Source organism: Felis catus, chromosome E3, assembly GCF_018350175.1.
Source record: "Felis catus isolate Fca126 chromosome E3, F.catus_Fca126_mat1.0, whole genome shotgun sequence".
Taxonomy (NCBI): domain Eukaryota; kingdom Metazoa; phylum Chordata; class Mammalia; order Carnivora; family Felidae; genus Felis; species Felis catus.
In genome coordinates, this window is record NC_058383.1 from 1,703,122 (window position 1) to 1,726,562 (window position 23,441).

The 23,441-nt window shown below is 63.3% G+C and overlaps 1 protein-coding gene across 7 annotated transcripts in view; it reads right to left on the reverse strand.

Annotated features, from left to right (window-relative positions):
• MAD1L1 (mitotic arrest deficient 1 like 1) overlaps positions 1-23,441 on the reverse strand; it is a 362,570-nt gene that overhangs the window by 172,052 nt on the left and 167,077 nt on the right. For 5 of the 7 annotated variants that reach the window (XM_045048077.1, XM_045048076.1, XM_003998387.5 and 2 more), the window contains 2 exons: positions 21,893-22,033; positions 8,932-8,988 (listed from right to left, as the gene is read on the reverse strand). In XM_045048077.1, the coding sequence (XP_044904012.1) occupies positions 8,932-8,988; positions 21,893-22,033 (198 nt within the window). The remainder of the gene's footprint in view (positions 1-8,931; positions 8,989-21,892; positions 22,034-23,441) is intronic. The other 2 variants (XM_045048078.1, XM_045048075.1) reach the window with 2 other exon arrangements.

The following is a 23,441-nucleotide window of genomic DNA, read 5'->3' on the forward strand; positions in this document are numbered from 1 at the left end:
AGAGCATCAATGACAAAAGAAAAAAATAGACAAAACGGATAAAATCCAAACCCTGTGTGCACCCAAGGACACGCTCGAGAGGCAGAAGACAATTCACAAATGACCCGATGAGAACCCAGTATACACGACGTAAGACGAGCCGCGCAGAACTCGTATTGCTCAACAAAAAGCCAGACGACCCAGTTTGAAAATGGGTAAAGGATCTGAACAGGCATTTTTCCGAAGAAAATACACAGATGGCCAACAAGCGTGGGAGGAACAGCTCCACGTCACTAGCCATTAGGCAGATGCAAACCCAAACGACAATGAGACGCACCTCACACCCACCAAGAAAACAACAAGTGTTACGTCTCCTCTCTCGTTCCTGATGTTGGTCACCTGCACCTTCCCTCCCTTCCTTCTGGTTAGTCTGGCTGAGACTCATCAATGTTGTTGATCTCTGAGAACCAGAGTGTGGCCTTGGGCACAGAACTCACCTCCGAGCATGAGACCTACAGGGCGGGGGGCACCGACGAACACCGACAGGTAGAACTCTCTAAGGGATCGCTGCCCTGAACAGAAACAGACGAGAGCAGAGAACAGGACACTGGCTCCCTGGCAGAGCTGCCCAAGCGCCAGGCTCAGCAGACCAGCCTCTGACCTGCCTGTCTCCTCTGGTGACAAGGTCCCTCCCTCTTGGAGAGGAGGCCTGGCTTGCCACACTCACTCACAGATCCAAAGAGTCATGAAACTTTAATGCTAATGGCACTCACGGCCGGCTCACTAGTGCAGCATAACCTTTAAATAGAGGCCGTGTATTTCAGTCTCATTTGGGAAGACACAGTTTGATCCCAGGGCCTTACCCAGTTCCACAAAGCACTAGCCGGCAGGAAGAGCAGAGAAGTGTGCCCCACCTTGACACGATCCCATTGAACCTGGCACCGTGGAGCGCGAGAGGAAGGATGCGTGCACCCCCAGGCCAGAGCACGGGAGGGTCCGTCCGCCTGGGCCAGGGACCACAGGTGGTACTGACGGGACCAAGGCCCAGTGCATCCCAGGGACTCTCCCCAGAGCTCAGTCTGGGCAGGTACCTCAGGTGTCCCAGAGAAGAGACGACACTGAGGTCAGAGTGGGAATCCTGGCCAAAGGCCACCTTTCTGCTCGGTTCTGGACCCATCACACATCCAGGAAGGTCCCTGTAGTGGCTGCTTCTTCTTGGGGAGGCACGGGAGGGGCCGAAACAGACTGCCCTGGTTACGTTCCGCTCCGTCTGGAGGGACGCACCTGACCTGACAGGCCAGGCAGGCCACCGGTGGCTCTCCCGGGGAACTTCCTGGCAAGCACAGCTGGTCACCCGAGCTGGGACACGCCTGCACCCCAGACAAAAGAAGCCCCACCGGAAGAAGTGTGCAAGCAGGACTTCACGCTACAGCGCCATTCCCTACACCAGCACATTTGCTAAGAAGATTCTAGGGACCCCTGCAGCCCACCCACCCAGGGAACAGGCTGTGGGAGCGTCCTGGGGTGGGAGAGACCAGACAGGGCAGCCTGGCAGCAGGTGACAGGCTCGTGGTGAGCGGAGGCAGGAAGGCCCAAGAGGCAGACCTGGAGAAATCCAGGGTTTTAGCGGGAAAAAACCCGAAAGCAAGCTGAAAGTCACCCGGGTCTGGAGGCAGTCTGGGCAACGTGCACCACCTGGGTGCAGAGGGGCGCCAGCAGCCCAGCGTGGTCTCTGCCGCCCCAGACCCAGCCGCACACGGTGGGCGGCCCATCCTGGGAACACGTGGGAGGTGTCCACGTGCTTCCGTGGGTCTAGGGGCTGGCTGAGGCTGTGAGGCCGCCTCCTCCGGGAGAGCAGTCGTTGAGATGGGGGGGGGGTGTTAGAAAGTCCAGGAAAATCCCACGAGGGCAAACCCCCCTCCAGAAAACACGTGCACATAGCAGAAACGTGGCCACGGTTCTGCGGGCTCTGGACCCCTCGACGTCGCCACGGGCGACCTCGGCGATGTTGAAGAGGAAAAGGCCTTACCACAGAACGCCTTCCACTGAGGCCGCTCTTCCAGGTGGGGCTTACCGTGGGCCCCGGGACACCCGAGTTCCCACACTCCCCAGTCGGGAAGGCGCAAGACAAGTCTGGCTCCAGAGGAGCAGGGCCGCCATGGCCGTCGTGCGAGCTTCCCCCGCGGGCCGTGGACCCGGGGGCCTCTCCACGGTGAAGGAAGCAGTGGCCAGACCCTGGCTGTCACAGAGCCCAGGCTGCCCAAGCCTCCGCAAAGGACGGTGGGTGCCAAGGGCAGGACCACGTCTGCCCGGCTCCCCAGGGACACGCCTGCAAGGCGTGCGGCAAGTACTCGGAGAGGAACCACAGCAGCTAGTGAGGACGTGGCAGACTCACTGATACGGTCAGGAGCGAAATCGCTCAATGCGGACACGACAGGAACTGCCAGCTGAGAAAGACCTAAGCCAGAGAAGGTCACTGCCGAGGCTCGAGACGTTCAAACGATACAAAAACGTATTACTTAGAACCGGGCCGAGCGTGAGAAGGTCTGTCGCGGAAGATGCCCCCCTGGAAGGGGCTGCGTGGCTTTTAAAGATAAAAAACCGGGGCGCCTGGGTGGCTCAGTCAGTTAAGCGGCCGACTTCGGCTCAGGTCATGATCTCACGGTCTGTGAGTTCGAGCCCCGCGTCGGGCTCTGTGCTGACAGCTCAGAGCCCGGAGCCCGTTTCAGATTCTGTGTCTCCCTCTCTCTCTGACCCTCCCCTGTTCATGCTCTGTCTGTCTCTGTCTCAAAAATAAATAAACGTTAAAAAAAAAAAATTTAACAAAAAAAAATAAAATAAAGATAAAAAACCAATTTCTATGTGTGGCTGTTAGAGACCCTCACCGTGCCTCAGCTTTGTGGGCTGGGGCTGCGGGGCCTTCCCTTTCCTCCAGGGGAGCGCCAGCCTTCTCCGGCATCCCTGACCCCGCAAGGGGCCCGGTGGCCCTCGTGGTGAACCTGGGCCGCCAGCTGGGCGAACAGCAACGTGCGAGTGATGGAAACGATACACCAAACTCAAGAGAAGGCCGGGAGGCCAGAGGCCGCGAACCGGAAGTCGGCAGCACAGAGCGTCAGCAGCGCAGGGCAGAGGACTCCGCCGGGAGGCCTGACCCGCGACCTCCACCCTCACGCGGGACAGAAGACACGAGGGTATCTAAGACAACACTGACGAGGGAAATAACCGAAGGGTCGGCCCTCCCACAGGCTGGGGCTCTGGGGACTTTGACAGCACGTCTCCGTGGTCCAGACAGGAACAGGCTGAAGCGTTCCCTCCGCACTGGGGGGTTTCCTTCTCCTTTTGGGAACGATCCGATTAAGAGCCAGAAATAACACAAGCAGACATCTATTTCCTAGGCCAGGAGACCATCTTCTCGGACCCCTGTCCCCGAAACACAGACGGATCCCCGTGAGGTGATAGATCACCAACCTCGCTAGGTCTTTGCAAGCCTGGAGGAACCAAAAAGACGGGGCCCCGCTCGGGGAGAGGGGCCCCCGCTCGGGGAGAGGGGGCGGGCGGGGCGCAAGCTGCCTCCCCCCACGTCCACATCCCGTCACTCAGCAAATACTTTACAACCAAGTCCAGGGCCCGGCCCCGTGGCACCGCGACGTCCATGCAGGCCGGCTGGCGTGAGCAGGCCTCACGGTGCCCACAGGCCTGCGGCCCGGCCGCCACTGCGCCTGTCCCCTCATCTGAGTCATGGCGACGACCCCGGCACCAGGGTCTGCCGTGAGGGCTAAGAGGGATGGTCCGGGTACAGCCGCGAGCACAGCCCGGCACACGGGAGCGCTCGGAGTTCAGTGGCTGCGGCGTGACCGAAAACGGGCCCACAACAAGGATGACAGCCATGGTGACGGTCACAGGCCCACAAGTGAATGTGGAATGGGAACGTGACGTGTCCCTATGAAGGGGAAGCAGAGGACGTTTAACTCGACCTGAGGGAGGGCTCGGCCCTGCGGGACAGAAAGCACATTCCAGGGGGCGGGAGCGGCACGGGGGCGACGGAAGGTGAAGGAAGCCGCATGAGGGGGCCTAAGTGAAGACACGCGTGCGGAGAGTCAGAAGGGCGCCCGGAAGCGGGACTCAGATACTCGCGGGACCTGACAAATACGGTGTCGGGACACAGACGTGTTTAAAGTTGTCCAGCCCGGGGTGCGTGACCCCTTCTCTCCCTCAGGAGCCTCATCCGAAGACAGGACTGCGGCGGCCAAAGGCGGACAGCCTCGAGCTGGCCCCTACCGGGGCCCAGTGTGGAGCAGCACTGTGGGGAGGAGGGGACCCAGGGCTGGAGTCTGTACGCCCACACGCTAGGCCTCGGGGGACAGACGAGCCAGTGTGGCACGGGCAGAGGGCCCCACGCCCACATGCCGCCCTGCCCCTGGGCAGCCCTCAGGGCGCGGCGGCATCCCTCACTCACCCAGAGCCCTCCGGCCCTGAAGTGCCTGGTGGGACTCTGCTCTTGGGGGTGGCCCTGTGCCCCCCAGGTCAGCTCGACGCTAAATTCTAAAGAGGCTTCATCGAGCCCTTCTCCCAAAACCAACTCCGCAGCTCCCACTGAGCCGGCCCAGGCGCTCGCCCCCGGGAGCCAGCACCCAGCAGCGAATCTGGGCGGCTGCCGGGCAACGCGCTGGCAAGGTGCGCTGGCCACGGCGTGGGTGGGGGGCCCGACACAGCCACTCCCAGGGCGTCCGACGGCCCTTCAGTCTGTGCTAACGTGGGTCAGCGCGGTCAGGGACACGAGGGACAGGAGTCCCGGAGGCCCAGGCAGAGGCGTGCGGTGGCCGCAAAGTCACTGGAGCTGGAACCCGCCGGAACCCAGGCCTCTGCCTCCTGACGAGTAAGGCCAGGCGCCGTCGGGGCCACGCCGCAGGGCTCCGGGAACTCACGTCTGCACAGCTGTCGGAACGGCGCCCGGCTGGCCGTCAGGCCGCGTAAGCGTGCGTCAATAAGCCACCGCGATCACCCCGGTGCTGGGGACACTCAGGAGCAGGTCGTGAGGTTGATTTGGGTCTGGCTCCAGCTACAGACGCCAGACCCAAATCAACCTCACGACCTGCTCGCAGACTCGGGGTGCTTGCTCCAGGCCACGCACTGGACACACAAAGATGATGAGGACGTCGCTTTGACATGGAGAAGACAACACGGCCACCAAGCACCACCGGCCAGCCAGCGGATCTGCTCTCCTGCAGCGAAGGCCTGTCTCCTCCATGGCTCTGCCGAGGAAGCAGGATAGCCAGGGGGACATGGCGGGGGACACGGCCAGGGACACGGCCAGAGGGACACGGCCAGGAGGAGGACACAGCCGAGGGGACACAGCCAGCAGCTGGCATAAAGCTGCAGAAGCAACAACACCGGGAGATGCCGGGAGTGAGTGGAGGCGGGCAGGACCAGGTCCCGGGACATGCACAGAACGGTCCAGACCATCTCAGAGCAGATGGCCAGGCAAGTGCAGCAGGTCAAGCCCGGGTCAGGCTGGGGACACGGCCGCCTGCGAGAGACTGACTCAGACGGTGGCTCAGGAAGGCGAGCTCCCTGCAGCCTCCGGGGCGGGGTCCCCCTCCCCCCCGCCCCTCCTATAGCTCCTGGAGCCTGCCGTCTCGGGCCCCGACGCCTCCCTCTATCATGCCGGGCCCCAGCGGCGGGACACAGACACTGCTCTGCGGGCACGGAGCCCTGCGAATGAACAGGCTGACCCAAACCCAAGATGGCCACCAGCCTCAGGGACACAAGTCCTGCTGGTCCCTGCAGCGATGTCCCCCATGAGCCTTCCTGACTCGCCCAGCACGGATGAAGTTCTCCCATCGAAGCGGGGGGGGGGGGGGGGTCTCCCAACCCTGGCTTGGTCCCGTGGCAGCACAGATCCAGGACGTGAAATGAGTCACTGTCAGTCGGAGAACCAGGAGGTTCTTGTAATAATTTTCCGGAAGGCAGCTGGCAACGCTGGCAGGCTGCGATAAGGCCAGGTTCTCGGGCGGCAGGCACGTACGGATGCTGGCTGCCAGCACTGAACAATGGAAGCTCACACGACCCCTTCTGCCGATTTCCTGGCCCTCGATGCTGCTTTCACAGTGACAGACGCATCAGCAGGCACACACGGGGGTGCGTGCCCCTCGCAGAGCCGAAAATCGGCTCTACTGGCATCTCCCGTGATCCGCGCACCAGCCCCTCGGAGCCACAGCCAGCGAGCCTGGCGTCTCAGGATGAACACCGCGGGCAGGGAGAAGCTCGGTGCGGGCCCAGAGGGCCGCACGCTCGCTCACAGATGTTGCCCTGCCCCAGTGGGACGCCGCCACACCTCGGAGCCCCCCAGGGAGTGCCCGACCCGCCAGAGCCCCTCCCGGCTGACCCTGCTGCGCAGGCCCAGAGGCTGGCAGTGGGAGCCCGCGGGAGCCATAGGGGGGAACGGTATTCAGGGTGGACGACCGCTCAGTTCCCAGAGTCGTGAAGGCGTCGTTCCCCCTTAAATCGGAAAATAAATCTCCCATCCTTGCTCCCTGGAGTATGTAAAATGTTAGAGGGAGTTTGATAGTTATAATCAAAAACCTCATTTCTCCAGCCACCGCCGGCCGTATCTAATTAGGGTGAGGGATGTTAATGATACAACTATGGCCCAGGACATCTTTCCTTGTGATATTAATTGCACTTAAAGAGAAAAGCCTGAATGATGCCATGCTTCCTAATTAGCACAGGTTTGCTAATTAATAACAGAAAGGCAAACTGTCTTTGTCTTGTCATCTGCAATTAGCTACAGATATTTAAGTTTTTCTTTTTTTCCTCTCCTTCCCTAAGTAGCGAATCAACTTAGGGCCAGAAAACAGCAGGCTGGGAGAGGCGGCCCAGGAACCGGGCGTCCCTGACCCAGACGGACAGTGGCCACGGGTGCCCCTGGCCAGAGCCATCGCCAACACCGTCACCGAAACCGCATGAGGGCTGCGGAGCCAGATTCAGGGTCACCTCGATCCCCGTGTCACCGTGAGCTCCGGCCCCGGCCCCACGTGGGGCCTCACTCTTCCTCCCACGCCAACCAGGGCCTACGGCAGGGACGAAAGTCCCTCCTGACCCGCTGGGGGCCCAGCCGGCCGGAGGAGGTGGACCCAGAGCCTGGGGAGGAGGCAGGGAGAGGAGAGGCTCGCACGCCTGAGTGAGCACCTGGACCCACACCGGCCCGGCCACTGCCACGCCTCTTCTCCCTCCAAATGGGAAGGAGAAGACAGAAACACGCGGGAAACAACTCAGATGACACAACGGAGGCAGAGAGTAAACCCACGTGAGTGACAGACGGGTCAACGATGAATGCTGGCCGCAGAGAACTCAGACACTCAGGGCACGGGACGCACCCACAGGGGCCCCCAAGGCGCAAAGACCAGCGGGGCCGACGTGCACTTTGAACAACACGTGTGTGACAGCAGCATGTGCTCCTGATGGGTGCAGCCGCCCTCCCTGGGGGCCCGGCTCCTGGGTGCTGGAGTGGCCTGGGAGGGCTCGAACCTGAGACTCTGCACGCCGGCCCCCGGGACACACACATGTCCAGGTGTTTTGCTGGCCTCGCCTCGGGAGCTCGGACCCCAGGGCCAGGCACCCGGCACCCGGCATCCACTGGCCCCTCAGATGCCCAAGTTTCTCTCCGGCTTTGCCCTCCCCAATCTTCCCATCCTACCCGTGACTCCCTCACCCGCCTCCCAGGCCACCCTGCCATCTCTGACTCCTGGACTCATGCTCTCCCTGCGTCTACCTCTGCATGGCCAGTGGAACCACTGCCCACCACGCACCCCTGCAACTCTCCCTCACCCCCACCCGTCAGGGGCTCTGAGCAGCACAGCCAGCCTCAGGCGGCTGCTTCCTGAGTGTTCCATTGCCCTGCGGTATGGCCGAGAGCAGTGCTAAGACAGGACACTCAGCGGCCAGGGGGACAACTGCAGGACGGACGAAACAAGTCCAAGGACGTGGCATGTCCCCTTGTGGGCCACTCTTATTTTGCAGGTGAAGGCCAGGTGACCCGCTCAAAGTCAGGGACCGACAAGATATGACACCACACTAGGAACCCTGAGCTGGGCTGTGCGCCCCAGGGCCCACCCCAACTCCTCACCCCGCGGCCCCGATCCCAACTGGATGGTGTGCGTCCTGGGGTGGGGCAGTCCCAGCACACCTGTAAATGTGGACTGTGGCCCTCCTGTGACCCTGGTGGCTAGGTCCCCACAGAGGCCAGACCGTGGCCGCAGCAGCGCGACGGGCCTTGCGGCTTGTGTGGCACAAGGGCGCGGTCCGTCCCACAAGGTAAGGAAGCCATTTGGTACTGGGCACCCAGGCCAGGGTCGGCGGTGCCTGCCCCCTGCCCCTACCCAGCTCTGCACACAGCCCCGGGGGGCGGGGGTGCAGGGCAGACGGGGGGATGGTCCCAGGAGAACACGCAGAGAGGAAACCTGCCAAGTGGGTGGGGGGCTCCACAAGCTCAGCAGGGGAACGGGGGCTGTGGAGCCGGGCGGCCGCCTCAGGGTGCACGCCCCGGGAGGCGGGGCCGCCGTGGGCCGGCCGCTGGGGGACAGCCTGAGGACGACGTGGCCGTGGGCGCCAAGCACGGATTGCCAGGCCGCGGGCCCTGCACCGCTCAGGAGGGTGTGCGGGTCTGCTCTATGTTGGATGGGTCACGACCTAGGGCACCAGGTGCGTGGTCGGCCCCGTGTCAGAGTGAACCAGGGGACGGCCCCACACCGGCCCGTCGCTGGGGACCCAGCACCCGGCTTCCAAGCCCCACCACACCCTTTCCATTCCCACTGGTGTTTCTGACGACAGGAAGGGCCGTGGCCATCAGGGACCCCCAGGCTTGCACCTGACGTGATCTCCTCACACCCAGGGTCTAAGGCACCCCCACCCTGAGCTCCCTGTGGCCACAAAGACCACCACCGAGGGACTCACCATGTCTGCTCTCTGCTTCTGGCCTCCCAGCTCCTCCAGGGCCTGGGACAGCTGAGCCTTCAAGACAAGACAGAAAGCAGGGTCAGTGGGCCTCCCGCTGCCCATCTCCACCGCCCACGCTGCCTGCTGCGCACGGGGGCCCCGGGGGCGAGGAGGTGGCCCTACGTTCCCGCCGTTTGGAGGAGGTGACCGGGGGCGGCCAGCAGACACACGCAAGCGCACGCCCACACCTGCTGCCCAAAACAGCGATGCAGTTACACACGTGGAGACGACCGGGGTGCGGTTTCCACGCCCCTGAAAGAGTGGGGCTGCAACCCACTCCTCCTGGAAAGTTCACGTTCTGGAAGAAGCAATCAGGGGGACTTTCCCAACAGGACCAACATCCAGGAAAATCCGGGACGCCCCCCAACCAGCAGGACCGTCCCGGGGGCCCAGCCCGTACTGCCCCAGGGCAGAGAGGCAAAGGAGGTTCCCGACCGTGGGAGCCGACGGAGGTGCCTGGCCAGGTCCCAGGGACCCAGGCGGGAACTCAGGGGTGGCCACACGGGCCTGGGCAGTCTAGCCGGCACGCTATGTCTCCACAGACGCCACCGTGGAACAGGGAGCAGACCAAACTCCAGAGCGGCCCCCCGGCGCCCAGAGCCGGGCCAGGCACACCCGGGCGCCGCTGGCTCACATGTGCGCCGAGTCTCGACGCCCACGAGCGTGGTCTGCGTGGCTCGCCCGTGGTCCTGCACCGACGCCTCCTGAGCAGCAAGAGGCCAGGAAACGCTCACGCGGGGAGAGAAAGAGGCCTCCGTCCTGCCCGGAAACAGTGAGCGCAGGTGTACTAAGGGAGTCGAGGGGCCGCTACTTGGTCACCGCCAGCGAGAGGCTGAAACCACCTCCCTGAAGAAGCACCGGGCTTGCTGGGGACCCGGCGGTGGCCACAGGGTCTCTGCCACACCGCAGACCCTGTCCTTCCTGGAGCGGCAGGGGACGGACACACAGCTGTCACCCCTGCCGTGACTCTCAGGACACGCTGGAGGGTCCCAGGACGCAGCTCCCGAGGCGCGCAGGGAGAGGCCGGCGGCACCGGGTGGTCAGGCCGCGGGAGAGGCGCGTCTCTCGTGACGACGTCCGCGTGCGCCAACCCTTCCGAGGAGGCCAGGGCTCCCGCTAAAAGCTCGTGGGTACTTTGTGAGCCCGCGCGAGCCCAGAGCGACATTCTCAGGAGAACCGAGAACGGGGCAAGTGCGGGCGGCACAGAATCGTTGCCACGGCACGGCAGCCCCAAAACTCCAGCTACGAAACCCAGCTGAAAACCCAAAACCGCACACCAGCATCAGGACCGAGCGCTGGGCTTGAGGCCCCGTCCCGTGGCGGGGAGGGTTAAAAACCAGGGAACCGCTCGGGAAGGTGATTTGGCTTTCCCCTCTCGCTCGGCGACCCAGCCCACGATGCGCTCCCAGGAAACCGAACCGTGCGCCCAGCTGATGGGCGCAAAACCGCCCCTGCCAGCACCGCAGACCTGAGATCTGAAACCGCCGGGTGCCCCCCGTCCCCCCCACCCCCCGGCAGGGGTGACCCAGCACACTGTGGCGCGGCCGTGCACACAGAGGTGCGGTCGGCGGCCCCCGTGCGAGGTCAGCCGGGAGAGGCGGAAAGCACAGGGCCGCGTCTGCCCGTGGCCACGCCAGGAGCTGGCCACACGCCTGCACGCACGCTCGGCGAGCCAGCCACAGAAACGCAGTGGTGGCCACCGGGACGTCCAGGCCGCAGAGAGGGCCCCCTGGCCAGGTGGTGAGGCCAGAACTCCGCCGACGTGTGCGGGACACTTCACTACGGCCTCTGCGAGGACACAGGTGAGCCAAGGCCCGGACACCAGGATGAACCGGCAGAGGCCGATCCACGATGCTCCGCGCTCCGCTCAAACTCCCAGCCGCCGTGTGAAGCGGACCCAGGCGGCGTGCTTCTCGGGCGTTCGCGTGACCCGGGCTATGAAACAGGGCTGCTATACGATAGAGAGCACGAGGGCTGCAGAGACCCCCAGAAACCAGAGTAACTGGCAGAAACCTGTCCGGAGGAGCGTCCAGGCGGCGTCGGGAAACGAGCACTCGCCTCACGTCCCTGAGGCAGACGAGCCTCGAAGCAGTTTCAGGAAAACTCGGGCCGGGGAGGGAGGCCGGGAAGCCGACGCCGGAGGGACTGGCCACGCTTCACGTGTCCCACAGACGCAACAGGACGGCGGGGGGCACCACCCCAAGCCGCCGAGCCAGGGAGAAGGGAGGCGTCCAGAGACACAGGGGCCGTCCCGCGCAGAGGGCGGGGGTGCAGAGGAGCGGCCCCGGCAGCCCACCGCCCCTGAGTGACGGGCTCCGATGACCCAGCGTGGGCCCCCGGTGAGACGCCTGGTGGACGGCGGCCGCTCTGCGAGCTCTCCCAGCAGGAAACGCGGGCCTTCCTAGCGCGCCGGCCACGAACAAAACATCTGATGCCACAGAGGCCTCCTCCGGTGCTTGGCACCTCTTCCGCAGACCTCCCCCACCCCAACAGCACACGTACGTGAACATGCCCCCCCCCGCCCTCCCCAGAGCGCGCTAAGGCGAAGCGGTGCGGTCAGCGACCAGGCCTAAGTCACGGTGGCCCACGCGGACAAGGCGCCCGTGTGGCATGCCAGCCGTGTCCACCCACCCTGCGGGAGGCCCGGCCCGGACACCACGATCCCCTGCACCTGCCGAGGTCCCACCAGCTCCAACACGCCGGCCTTTCCGGAGGACTGAGAAAGGGACACGACACAGGCCGCTGGTCAAAGCCCATCCACTGGGCTTCAGCCGGTCACTCGTTCTGTGGTACTGTCCCTACAGGCGTCACCGCACCCGTGCAGGCACGTCCGGGGCAGCTGGGGAACACGGCTGGGAGCAGCACCGGCTGAGGCGGCGGGTGGACACGATTCCGCCCGTGGGGTCCCGTCTTCACACACGGCAGCTGTTTGCTGGGCCGGCCTGTCCGGCAGCACCGGCCTGGCCCTGCGGTGACTCGCTCCGGCCGCATCCCTGACACTTGTGCTAGAGCCGGGCTGTCCCCTGAGCAGCAGAGCACCACCAGGCCACCCACACGCCCCCTGGGCTGTTCCACTCACAACACCCGAGGAGCTGAGGCCGCACAGAGGGCCAGGCTCACGGCCCAGGAGAGGGGGACGTGCGCCTGGTGCGCCCGAAGCCCCTGGACAGGTGCATGAGGGCTGGGGGCCGGGGAGCAGTGGTCACTGCCCGTGTTCTGGAGGGAGTCCAAGCGGGACACACACACACTGCAGTTTCTGGCCAGGCTCCCAGGAGGGGCGGCTTCCTCCCTGCAGCTGGCGTTCACACTCTGGGGACCTGGGCGGGGGAGGGGGGGTGGGGGAGGGGTGCTGCAGGAGTACGCGTGTGTCCTCCACCCAGGCAGGACCGCGTGCCCTGCACGGGACTCAGGTGTCACTCCCGTGACCCTGCCGGCCCCTGGCCCGCCCGTGACCAGTGACCTCACACTGGTGCTCGTCCTGCACGCCGGGGGGTCCTGAGGTGATGGCAAGAGGGGGGCTCTGCAGGCACGGAGCTGGCAGGGGGCTCAGAAGGGAGGCGGGGGCCAGGGAGCAGCAGGCTGGTCCACAGGGCCGGTCGCAGTGACAAGGCTGGAGGCACCACCTGCGGGGAACAGACGCCCGCAGCAGCCGCGGGAGGCCCCGGACCCTGGAGCTGCAGCCCAGCCGACCGGGGGTCTGCAAATCAGAGGGGCTGGCGGGAGTGCCCGCGCGTGGAGGCAGCACGCCCGGGAGCACGCGTGAGGGGGACGGGGTGTGCGGAGAGGCCGGGATGGCCACAGAGCCGCGTCGGCCCAGCAGCTCACACGGCACTTCCCGGTTCGGGGACACGTCCTCCGGCCGGGCCCCCGGGTGGCCGCTGCACTCAGACTCGTGCCCCAGGCCCACGCGCCACTTGTGACAGGCAGAGGCTGCACCAAGACCTCGCGAGGCTATTTTTACCCAGAGGTGAGAAGCTGCTATGTATGAAGAGCCGGCACCCTGCCAGCGCGGGAGCCCGGGCACGGCCGAGGGGCAGTCCCCGCAGGCCGCGACAGGCTGCCGCAGCTGGCCGACCAAGCCGGGAGGACACGAGGACACCTGGCCAGGAGGAGGGGAAGTCAGAGCCCACGGAGGGGGCACCCCCAAAGTCGCAGGGCACGTGCAGGGAAGGAGCCGGAGGCCTCGGGCCGCCGGCCCCTCTGCTCCACCGCACTTGCGGGTCTGCGGGCCCCGCTGGGTGCAGGACCCAGACCCACTAGTGCTTTCTGCCCAGCAGAGACCACGAGGGGCGAGCAGAGCCACCCGCACCCCCAGCGTGGACGGCAGCCACAAAACAGACCCGCGGGCACCTTAAGCGGGCAGCCTGCTCACAGGGCCAGGTGACGGCCCGAAGCCAGCAGGCCGCGGCTGCCGCAGCCTGTCAGGTAGAGGCGTCCACGCCACCGAGGCCAGTCCCGTGACCCAGGCGGCCAGCGCCTCTCCCAGCCCCAGAGCACGCCCAGCCCTGTGAGGCGCTCCGTGGCGAAGCCCGGGACCCCGTGCAGGGCTCGGTCCCACCCATGTGGCAGCCCCGGGGCTCATGCTGGGGCAGGGCTCTCAGCGTGGCCAGGGACCGGAGCTGCCCCGTCGCCCGGGAGCTCGCCACAGGTACAGCGTTTCAGCTCAGCCCCCCCACACCTCTGAGGAAGGGGCCCACAGCCATCCAAATGTGCATCGAGTTTGAGAACCAATGCCACAGGTTTAATCTGGAGCGAGACAACCAGAGGCCAGTCCCAAAGGTGCTGCATCCCCACAATGAGCCAGGAGAAGCACTGGGCTGGGACGCCAGCAAGGTGGCCGGACAGGGGTCTCCAGCTGTCACCCCACAGAGGGTGGACTGAGATAACTCTCCATTGGTGAGGACGGAAAAGATGACCAAAACTAAGCTGGTGTCTTGAAAAAATAACCAAAACGGACATTTAGTGAAACTCAGTTAAAAATAAGTCTGACAGACTTAAACCAGAAACAAGGGAGGACGCATTACAAGAGACCACTCGAAGGTGCCAAGACTCGTTAAGAGACTACTAGATACAATTACCAACAAAGCAAACGATCGGAAAGAAACAAATGAACTGCTAGAAACGCACAAGCTCTGGAGGATAAGCCACAAAGAAACAGAAAATACAAACAGAACAATAACAAGAAGGCTGAATCGGTAATAAAAAAAAATCTCCCAACAAAGAAAGGCCTGAGACCAGTTCAAGAATTATTACCAATCCTTCTCAAACTCCTCCAAAACTATGGAAGGGAAAAGAACGCTTCCAAACTCATCTTACGAGGCCAAGATTACCCCGAGGCAAAGCCAGACAAGGATGCTACAAGAAAACCACAGGCCGGTATCCTGATGAACACAGATGCAGAAATCCTCAACAAAGTACTAGAAAACCACACTCCACAGCACGTTAAAAGGATGACATACCGTGACCAAGTGGGATTTATCCCTGGGATGCAAAGACGGCTCAACCTCCACGGATCAAGCGACGGCACGCACCATATTAACAGAACGTAGCATAAAAATCATACGATCGTTTTATCAGATGCAAAGAAAACACCTGACAAAAATCAACACGCTTTCGTGATAACAATTAGGTACCACCCGCCGTCTCCATGCTTACTCAACACAGTACTCGAAGTCCTGGCCACAGCAATCAGACAAGAAAAAGAAACAGACGTCCCAGTCAACAAGGAACAAGTGAAACTGTCCCTGCAGGTGACATGACCGTACATGCGGGAAATGAGACGCCACCAGAAAACCGTTAGAGGTAACCAATGAATTCAGTAGAGTCACGGGATTCGTAACTCACGTCGCCAAAGTCAGATGCGTTTCTATAGGCTGACTGCGAACAATCTGAAAAAGGAAACAATTCTATTGCATCAGCATCAAAAAAGCAATAAAATACCCAGAAATAAATCTAAGGGAGGAGGTGAAAGACCTATAGACTGAAAACTGTAAAACACTGACCGAAGAAACCGAACAAAACACAAACAAATAAAAAGTCATTCCACGCTCACGGACTGGAAGACCTAATACTGTTAAAACGTCCATATTACCTGGGGCACCTGGGTGGCTCAGCCGGTTAAGCAGTCAACCCCTGGTTTCGGCTCAGGTCGTGATCTCCCAGTTTGTGAATTCGAGGCCCACGTCAGGCTCTGCACTGACAGCACGGAGCCTGCCTGGGAGGCTCTCTCTCCCTCTCTCTCTGCCCCTCCCTCGCTCATGCTCTCTCTCCCTCTCTCTCGCTCAAAATAAATTAATACATACATTTTTTTAAATGTCCACTACCCAAAGGAAACTCCGGATTCAATGCAATCCCTATGGCATTTGTCACAAAAACAGAAAAAGTAATCCTAAAATATGTACCGAACCTCAGAAGACCCTGAATAGCTAAAGAAATCTTAAATAAGGACAGCGAGGCTGGAGGCATCACACTTCCTGATTTCAAGCTGCCACGAAGCCGCAGTAATCAAGACGGTGTAACGCCTGCACAAGAACAGACATGCAGACCGACGGGGCAGAACAGGGAGCCCAGAAGTAAAGCTGTCAAGGATTCACGACGGGGCAAGGACAGGCTCTTCAGGGAACAGCCTTGAGGAAACTGGATGTCCACACGCAAAGGAACAGTAGTGGACCCCTAGTCTTACACCACACGCACAAAATCAACTCAAAACACGGACCTGGAACCATAAAAGTCCAAGAAGAAAACAGGAAAGGTTCATTCATCTTTTTGATGGTTTTTTTTTTTTTTTTTTTTTTTTGATTTGACATCAAAAGCACAGGCAACAAAGGCAAAAATAAACCGGTGGCTCTGAATCCAACTAAAAATCTTCTGCCCGCACAGGAAACCACTGACAAAACGGAAGGTGGTGGGAGACAGTATTTTCGAACCGTACGTGGATAAGGGGTTGACAACCACGTATGTGAGTAACTCGTGCGACCCGATATCAAATCACCCAACACCCAAACAAACAGTGGGCAAAGGATGCACAGTTTTCCCCGAGAACACGGACGCCCAGCCAATCCGCGACAGGGCGCCGCAAACACGGCCGGCCGGCAGGTCCACGACAAGGTGCTCAGCACACGCAGCATCAGGCACACGCACGTCGGGACCGGTCAGGTGCCCCTCACGCTGGCGAGGGCGGGTGTGCTAAACAAGACAGACGGCGAGCGTCGGTGAGGGACGCGTCGTGCGCCGCTGGGGGGACCGCAAACGGGCGCAGCCACCAGGGGAAACCGTGGGAGGCTCCTCAAAAACTTAAAACTACAAGTATGACCCGTACGATCCAGTGTTCCCGTTCTGGGAACGTGTCAAAAGGAAACGAAAGCTCCCTCTCAAAGAAGGCCCAGACGCCCAGGTTCACCGCGGCCCGACTCAGGGCGGCCTAGACACGCAAACAGCCGAGGCGAGGCGCCCGCCAGTGGACGGCGGACAAACACGCTACCCATACACGATGGAGCGTTATTTAGCTTCAAAAAAGGATGAGACGCCGTCATCTGTGACAAGACGAAGGAACCCGGAGGACACTGCGTGAAGCGAAAAGTAAGGAAGACACGTGAAAACGCTGCCAACCCTCACGGACACGCAGACCCTGAGGACGCCCAGCTCGCAGAAAGGGAGAGCGGCAACGCGGTCGGCCGGGGCCAGGTGGGAGAAACGGGGTGCGGGTGAGAGCGTACTCGCTTCCAGGCGTGAGGGCAATGAGACGTGGGGGCCTCACACGCAGCAAGGGGACAGGAGCACGCTAATGATTCGGCGTCACGAGCTTGGATCCGCCAAGACAGCAGATCACACTCCGCTCCCGCTACAAAAATGACCGGCGGCGGAGGCCGGGCGACACAGGGGCGACGACGAGCCACAGCGGTGGGGTCAGTGTGGCACCACCCCGCACCCCTTGGGTGTCTGTCGTTTCGTATGGGCCAATCACGCATCAGCGCAGCTGGCGGCAGCCGGCTCCGCAAGCCTAGCGCCCGCCCTTCTCAGAGCGCAGGAGGGGGCAGCGGCCCGACCCGCGGGGCGGCCCGTAGTGACACGCGCAGGCCGGGGCTCCGTGAGGCGTCCTGCACGGGCCTCCCGCCTCTGTCCCGAGCACAGGAGCCAGTGCCTCCCCACGACGTCTGCCTCCCCTGGGTCTCCCACCTGCACGCCGGGGAGCATTCCCCACGGAGGGTTCCCCGGACCTGGCTCTTCTCACTCACCCCTGCTTTTTCCCCTTGTCTGTAATACAGTTTAACGCTGCCTCGAGATTTTCCACTGTGCTGTGGGCGCTTTTTTCCAGGACAGTCACCCCGAGGTCTTTGTGCAAGGAGAACGAGCAGACGCGTTTGTAAGCAACGCGGATCTGTGAGCTCCCCGGGGTTCCTCCGGAGGCCAAACCACCCCTCCCGCAGCCAGGGCAGGAGGGCGCAAGCACTGCGGTCGGACCCTCGCAGAGGCAGCGCGGGGCGGGCGGCCGGTAGCATCGGGGCGGCCATCCTCCCCGTGCTGGAAGAGGGAAGCGCTTTCGGACCCACCGCCACGTGAAATCGGGATTTTTCCGCACACCTTCCTGAAGCCAACAGCACCGTTATCTGTTTTAATTAAATAAATTGGAAAAACAAATCGGGCTGATATGTTGGATCAGAGCAGCGCGAGCTGCATATTTATAGCTCGGTCGACGGAGGAAGGTTCGTGACGCGCGCTATCAACCTCTGCAGCCGGTTTATTAAATGGAATAAATAAACTCCACGCAAAGTGGCGCCAACTTCACTAGAGACGGGCCGCTGGGATTCTCCCAGTCTCAGCATTCCCCGGTCCGCCTCAGTGGGCCGTGTCTGCTGGACTCAGACGTGCTCCACGTTAGAACCACCCGATTAAGCTCAGCGAGTGAACTGCAGCGCCTGGAAAGAAGCAGGGGACCTCGTCAAACTCGCCCCGCCCCCATCCTCCCCATCAGCGAACAGGTGGGCCCACTGGCGCGGCCCGTGTGAGGGCATACCGCGTGCTGTGCTGCACAGGCCGCGTGGGGCCCAGTGCCACCCAACCGGGCCCGGGAGCCCCACGCCGTTGGGGTGGCTTCACATCGAGCAGCACCATCCCGGGGGTCCCAGGAAGAGCCGGGGCCAGACCAGGCATCCGACAACTACAGCTGGCCTCCCGATTCCCGGCCCCCCCACCTGTTTTGCCAGTAAAGTTTCACCGGGACACAGCAGCCCCCACCGTCCGCAGACGGCCCGAAGCTGCCTTCCAGCTGCCACAACCACGGAGCCGACCGTGTGGCCACACAGCCCACGGAACTTACCACCTGGCCCTTGACGGACCAGGCTGACCCGCCGACCCGACTGAGGAGCCACGGGGGCCCGGGGTGAGGGCTGGAGCGCAGACGGCAGCCGTGGCAGAGAGCGGGGGGTGAGAGAGAGAAGACATTAAGGACAGCGTGAGGACCGAACACAAAGACAACAAGGAAGGAAAGAGAGGCCGCGCGGAAACGAAAGGGAAAAGCAGCAGGTGGCGGCGGGGAGAGGCCGAGAGAGAGGTGCACACCCCACCCCCGCCAGGCGCACCGAGCGGCGGCATGGCAACGATGTCCTCTCCCTCCGTCCCCCTGGACCTTGCCTTCCAGACCGGCAATCCATCAGGCGGGCGGGGAGCTGCGGAGAGTTAATCCGCCGCCGTAATCAGACCCCGCGGGCTGTGGGGGTGTTCTCCCTGCACGCCCCTCGCGGCTCCCCGCGGCTCCTTAAGGCGGTTGAACAAAACGGGAGCGACTCCGGGGGCTTGCCAGCGAGCGCTCGGCACAAGGCTGCTCGTCCTGGGCCTCCGTGTGCCCCCGGCGCTTTGCCTGCATCGGCACCGTGACGGATGGCTTGTCTGGGAGGCACTAAGGAACCTTAACAACCAGGTTCTATGAAGTTACATAACTTTTCACTGTGTGCCAATACACGATGCTCAACTAATAAACTTCTGTCAGGCCCCCTGGAGCAGCTTTTGAAGCTCTCCGAGATCCTGATACATAAAACGTTCCTGTTTAATAAATAAGAACGGGAAAACAGCCCCTGAACCCTGGAAGGCGGCACTCTGTGGCCTACAGGATCCGGGATCAGCATGTGGCCTCTGTGACCTGGGGGGGCAGGGGAGGGGGAGCGGAGGCAAGGCTGGGGCACCCGTGACCGTTCCCTACCTTGGGGCCGCTGGACTGGACCAGCAGGCCGCCCCGGCCCTAGCCCGACACTGGGCCCCAGGCCTCTCCCGGGGCTGCCTGCCCGCTGGGGGTCAGGAAGCAGGTAGGCAGAGCTGAGGTCGCAGCCCAGGCCTGCAGGCAGGGAGGGGTCGGGGGTCCTATCTGGAGCGCAGCCCCATGGCTGAGAGACGGGAGAAAGGGCTTCGGGGACCCTGCGTGCCCGTGACGAGCTGCCCTGCGGGGGACAGTCTGGACCCGGAGGTCCGTCCCCCAATCCGGTCAGGCTGGAGATGGAAGGAGGGTCTGGCCAGGCCCCTCAGGCCGCCACAGAGCAGAAGCTCCCTATGAGGACCGTGAACCCACCGGCACCCTCACGTGCCCGCCCTCCATCGACGGGACGCCTGGGTCTGCAGGGCTCGGCTCCACGGGAGCGTGTCGGGGCCAAAGGCAGGTCAGGCCAGCATCTGGGTTTCGGTGCCTCACCTTAAAGTAAGGCTCTGTCCCTGCCTTCGGGCACGTCCGTGAGGCTCCCAGACCCAGGAGCGGACAGAAAACTAAACAGAGCAGACCCCGACTCACAGTCCACCACCACCACCCACGGGGCCCAGTACGGGAGCACCGTGCCCTTCTCTCCCGACCCCACCAGCTCCCGAGGGACCTGTTTGCCAGCTTGCAGGGGGACCGCGTCCGCAGCCTGAGCCGGGACCCTCGCCGTGCCTGACCCGAGCACGGGGAAATGCCCCCGGGCGCTCTCCCTCCTCCCCCTGCTCTGCAGAGAGAGTCACCACCCACGGGGCCAGGGGACAGGACAGGACAACACCTGTCAGGAGATGGACGTCGGTCACAGAAGGTGACAGCAGGAGAGGCAGAGCTGGCCTTGGGTCCCCGGTCTGGCTCCAGCTGCCACACGGTGCCCACCCCCTGTTCCTGCTGGTGTCGCCGATGGCAGGCACGACGTCCACGTCATCTGGGAGCTCGCCCCAAGACTTTCCTGAACCCAAGACCCCCCTCCCCCCCAAAGCCCCTCCTTGTGTTGCTATGGGCTTACTTCCTAAAGCTGGGCCCCCTTCTCCCTAACCCAGACCTCCTCCTGGGTGACAAGCGGGTCAGGGGTGCCTCTCACGGGGGAACCGGGGCGGTCCTGGTGCCACGGGAGAGCCTGCGTGAGAACGGTCGCTAGTTGCAAGGCGGCCACTGAGCGAGCCCGGTCTCCGTGCCACCGACGGGCCGCATGGAGGGAGCAGGGGAACGCGGTATCTGGCGCATCTCCGCCTCTTCCCTTCCACGAGAGACCCCCGCTAAAGAGCCACCGCCCTCCTCCAAGTGCACAAAGTGCCACTGGCTGCGTGTGCGCCTCTCTGCGCAAGTGCGTGGCAGGGACCCCTGCGGTCCCGGCAAGCGGCCAGGCTGCCCCTGCTCCGGCCGCCAGAGCACCGCGTCCCACCCCACACCCTGATCAGAGGGCATGGGCCTCTCTGCGGGGGTGACACACGTCACCGCAAGTGGGCGAGACGGGGCTCCCCCACCGGCTCCCTCACACCGCGTGATGGGTCCTGGTCCCACGGCCAACTCGAGAGCAGGGGTCCCTCGGTGCCAGCAGCAGCTGGCATGGGACTGAACTCGTCGGGCACCGGGTCCCCCGGCAGAAGGAGCTCTGAGACTCGGCACGTGGCGGGCATCGCCACCCCACCCCTGCCCCAGACCCCCGTCCTCACCCCTACCCCACACCCTCCCATGACATGTGCCAGGCAGCCGCCTCGGCCTCCCGGGGAGGAGGGGGAGGACACCCTCCTCTCCTCCTGACACAGGTTCTGAGAGAGGCCAGAGGGAGGCCAGGGGAGTCTTGGCGATGAGAGCAGGAGCCAGGGCTGGGGAGCCCCCACATCCCCCCTCCCCCCGCCCCACCGCAGGCCTGAACGGAGCAGGACCCGGTGCTTCGTCTGCTGCCACCTGCTGGGGGCCAGGAGGCACACAGCTCTCCACGGGGGACCTGGGCCTCTGAGAAGGGCTGGACAGGGTCCAGGCCCGACCCCCAGGGTGCACTGACCCAACCACTGCCTGCGCTCCCCAAAGGGGGCCGGCTGCCAATCGCGGGCACCTGAAGGCAGCGAGCTTCTCTCCACCTGCTTGTTGATGTTCCAGAACGGCCAGGGACAGGGAGCGGGGAGCCCGGCCGGGGAACGCCTGGCGGCCAGCCCCCCTGTGCCTGCTCCTCCCTGCAGGCAGCCGCTCGGGCCCTGGTGAGCCCTTGTGGAAGTTACCAGAGCCGGTGAGACAGACCGCGTGCGGGCCCGGAAAGGTGAGACGGGTTAACCGTGCAGCCCGTAGGTTCTTAAGTCACCCCCATCACCCCATCACCCCAAACACGGCCCTGGAAGTGCCAGAACCGCGGGCCTCGTACTTAAGTGAGGAGGGTGCACACGGCACACGGACAAGAGGGAGCTCTCACGTAAAACACGCCAGGGAGGACCGAAGGGGTCAGAGAGCCTTCCCCACAAATCTCTCCTCGGTAACGTTTCACACGGTACCAGGTGTGCCGTAAGGAGATGACTATTAACACGCCGATACTTACGGCGACTCGCTGGGTGCGGCAGGAACAGCCATTCAAACCACCACTGAAGGTCTGCATGCGACAGCACTGCCACGGCCCCTTGGCGGCCCCCCTCCCCCGGCCGCCAGTCGGGGCGCGGAGCCCGCACACGCCGGGCCCGCCCGCACACTCACCTCCATCTCCGAGCTGTGCGCGTGCACCTTCTGGACCATGTCCTCGGCCTCACGCATCCGACGGGTCAGCTGGGGCGAGTACTCGGCCGGGGTCAGCTCGCTGTCGTAGGACCCCAGGATGGCACGCATGCCGTCTCGCTCCTGTGGGCACACACAGCAGGCGGTCAGGCCGGGGACGGTGACGGGACACCGGAGGAACATGCACGACGTGACAGCAGATGCCACACGGAGGCAGCAGGAGGGTGGGCAGGCCGTCGGGCTGGAGGGTGGGGGGCTCGTGTGGCTTCTCAAAGGGCTGAGGGGCGTTTGGATCCTCACAGAGCCCCATGAGGCCAAGATGGGGCCTGAGCGGCTCTGAACCAGCAGCCCGAGCACAGGCCAAGGCCGGGCTGGACCCGGGTGCTCCCCACGACCGCCCGGCCTCGAGCTGAAGGGTCTATGGAGGCCTGTGGTGGCCAGAGACCCCTCCCGGGGCCTGCTGACTGCCCCAGCTGCGCAGAGGCCTTCTATCCCATCCCGCCAGCCCCGGGGGCCGCCAAACTCCAGACACGGTCCCAGGAACACAGCGGCGGAGGGACCAGGCCAGGCCGTGGGTTTGAATGCCCCACCGCCTGTGACTCCTGACCTGGCCTCTGGGCAAGGCTGCACGCAGCAGTCGGGAGAGAGGCCAGATCCATCCAAGCAGCAGGCGACCGGGTGGGAGCAAGAAGCGGGGTGCACGTTCCTTCCACCCAGACGTGAACCGCCCCTGACTCCCCACTCGTCAGCTCTGGCCTTAGCAAGCTCCCTGTCTCCCCACACAGCTCCCAGGATGCCTGGGGCCCCAATCTCAGGCCACAGATGTGTCACTGGGCACCAGCCAGGCCCGGCACCCTTTCTCCGTTTCTTGCACAAAGGGAGAGCCCCCTGCAAAGACGCACCAGGTTTTGGGGAAGGATGTACCGATGCCACTGCATCAGGACCAAGCTCCACAGAGAAGCCACCGCTCAGGGGTGTCCTGCCAGAAACGCTTAAGGCTGAGTGTGAACCAGAGTCAGGGGCCCTGGGAGGCATGGGCGGCTTCTCCTGCCCAGGACTGGAAGATTCCTTCCTCAGATGTTCGTGCGGGGAGACAACCTTCTGGAGGCCAGCCAGGGAAGGTCGCAGAGACCTGAGGTGTCCCTAGGTCCAGCAGCCGAGCGGCTCTAGAGGGTCTGCACAGAGGGCACCCGTACCCAGAAAGGAGCCTCTGTCTCCCCTGTGGGCTGCCCACCGTCCGTTCTCGTGCCCTGTGAACCTGGATTCTTCCTCGGCCCTAACACAGGCCTGAGCTGGGGCTGGCACCTGCTCTCCCGCCCCACATTCTGCAGGCTGCTGTCACCTGGGAGAAAATTCCATCACCCCACAGACACCCAGGTGTACCAGCGCACGCGTCTCAGAGCTTCACGTGGGCCAGTGTCCCAGGGGTCAGCTCCGGAGTCTGGGCTGGGGCCTGAGGGTCCATATCGCACTCAGGCGCCCAGAGATGCTGCTGCTGTGGGACACGGAGCTCCGGGGCTCTGCCTGGGGC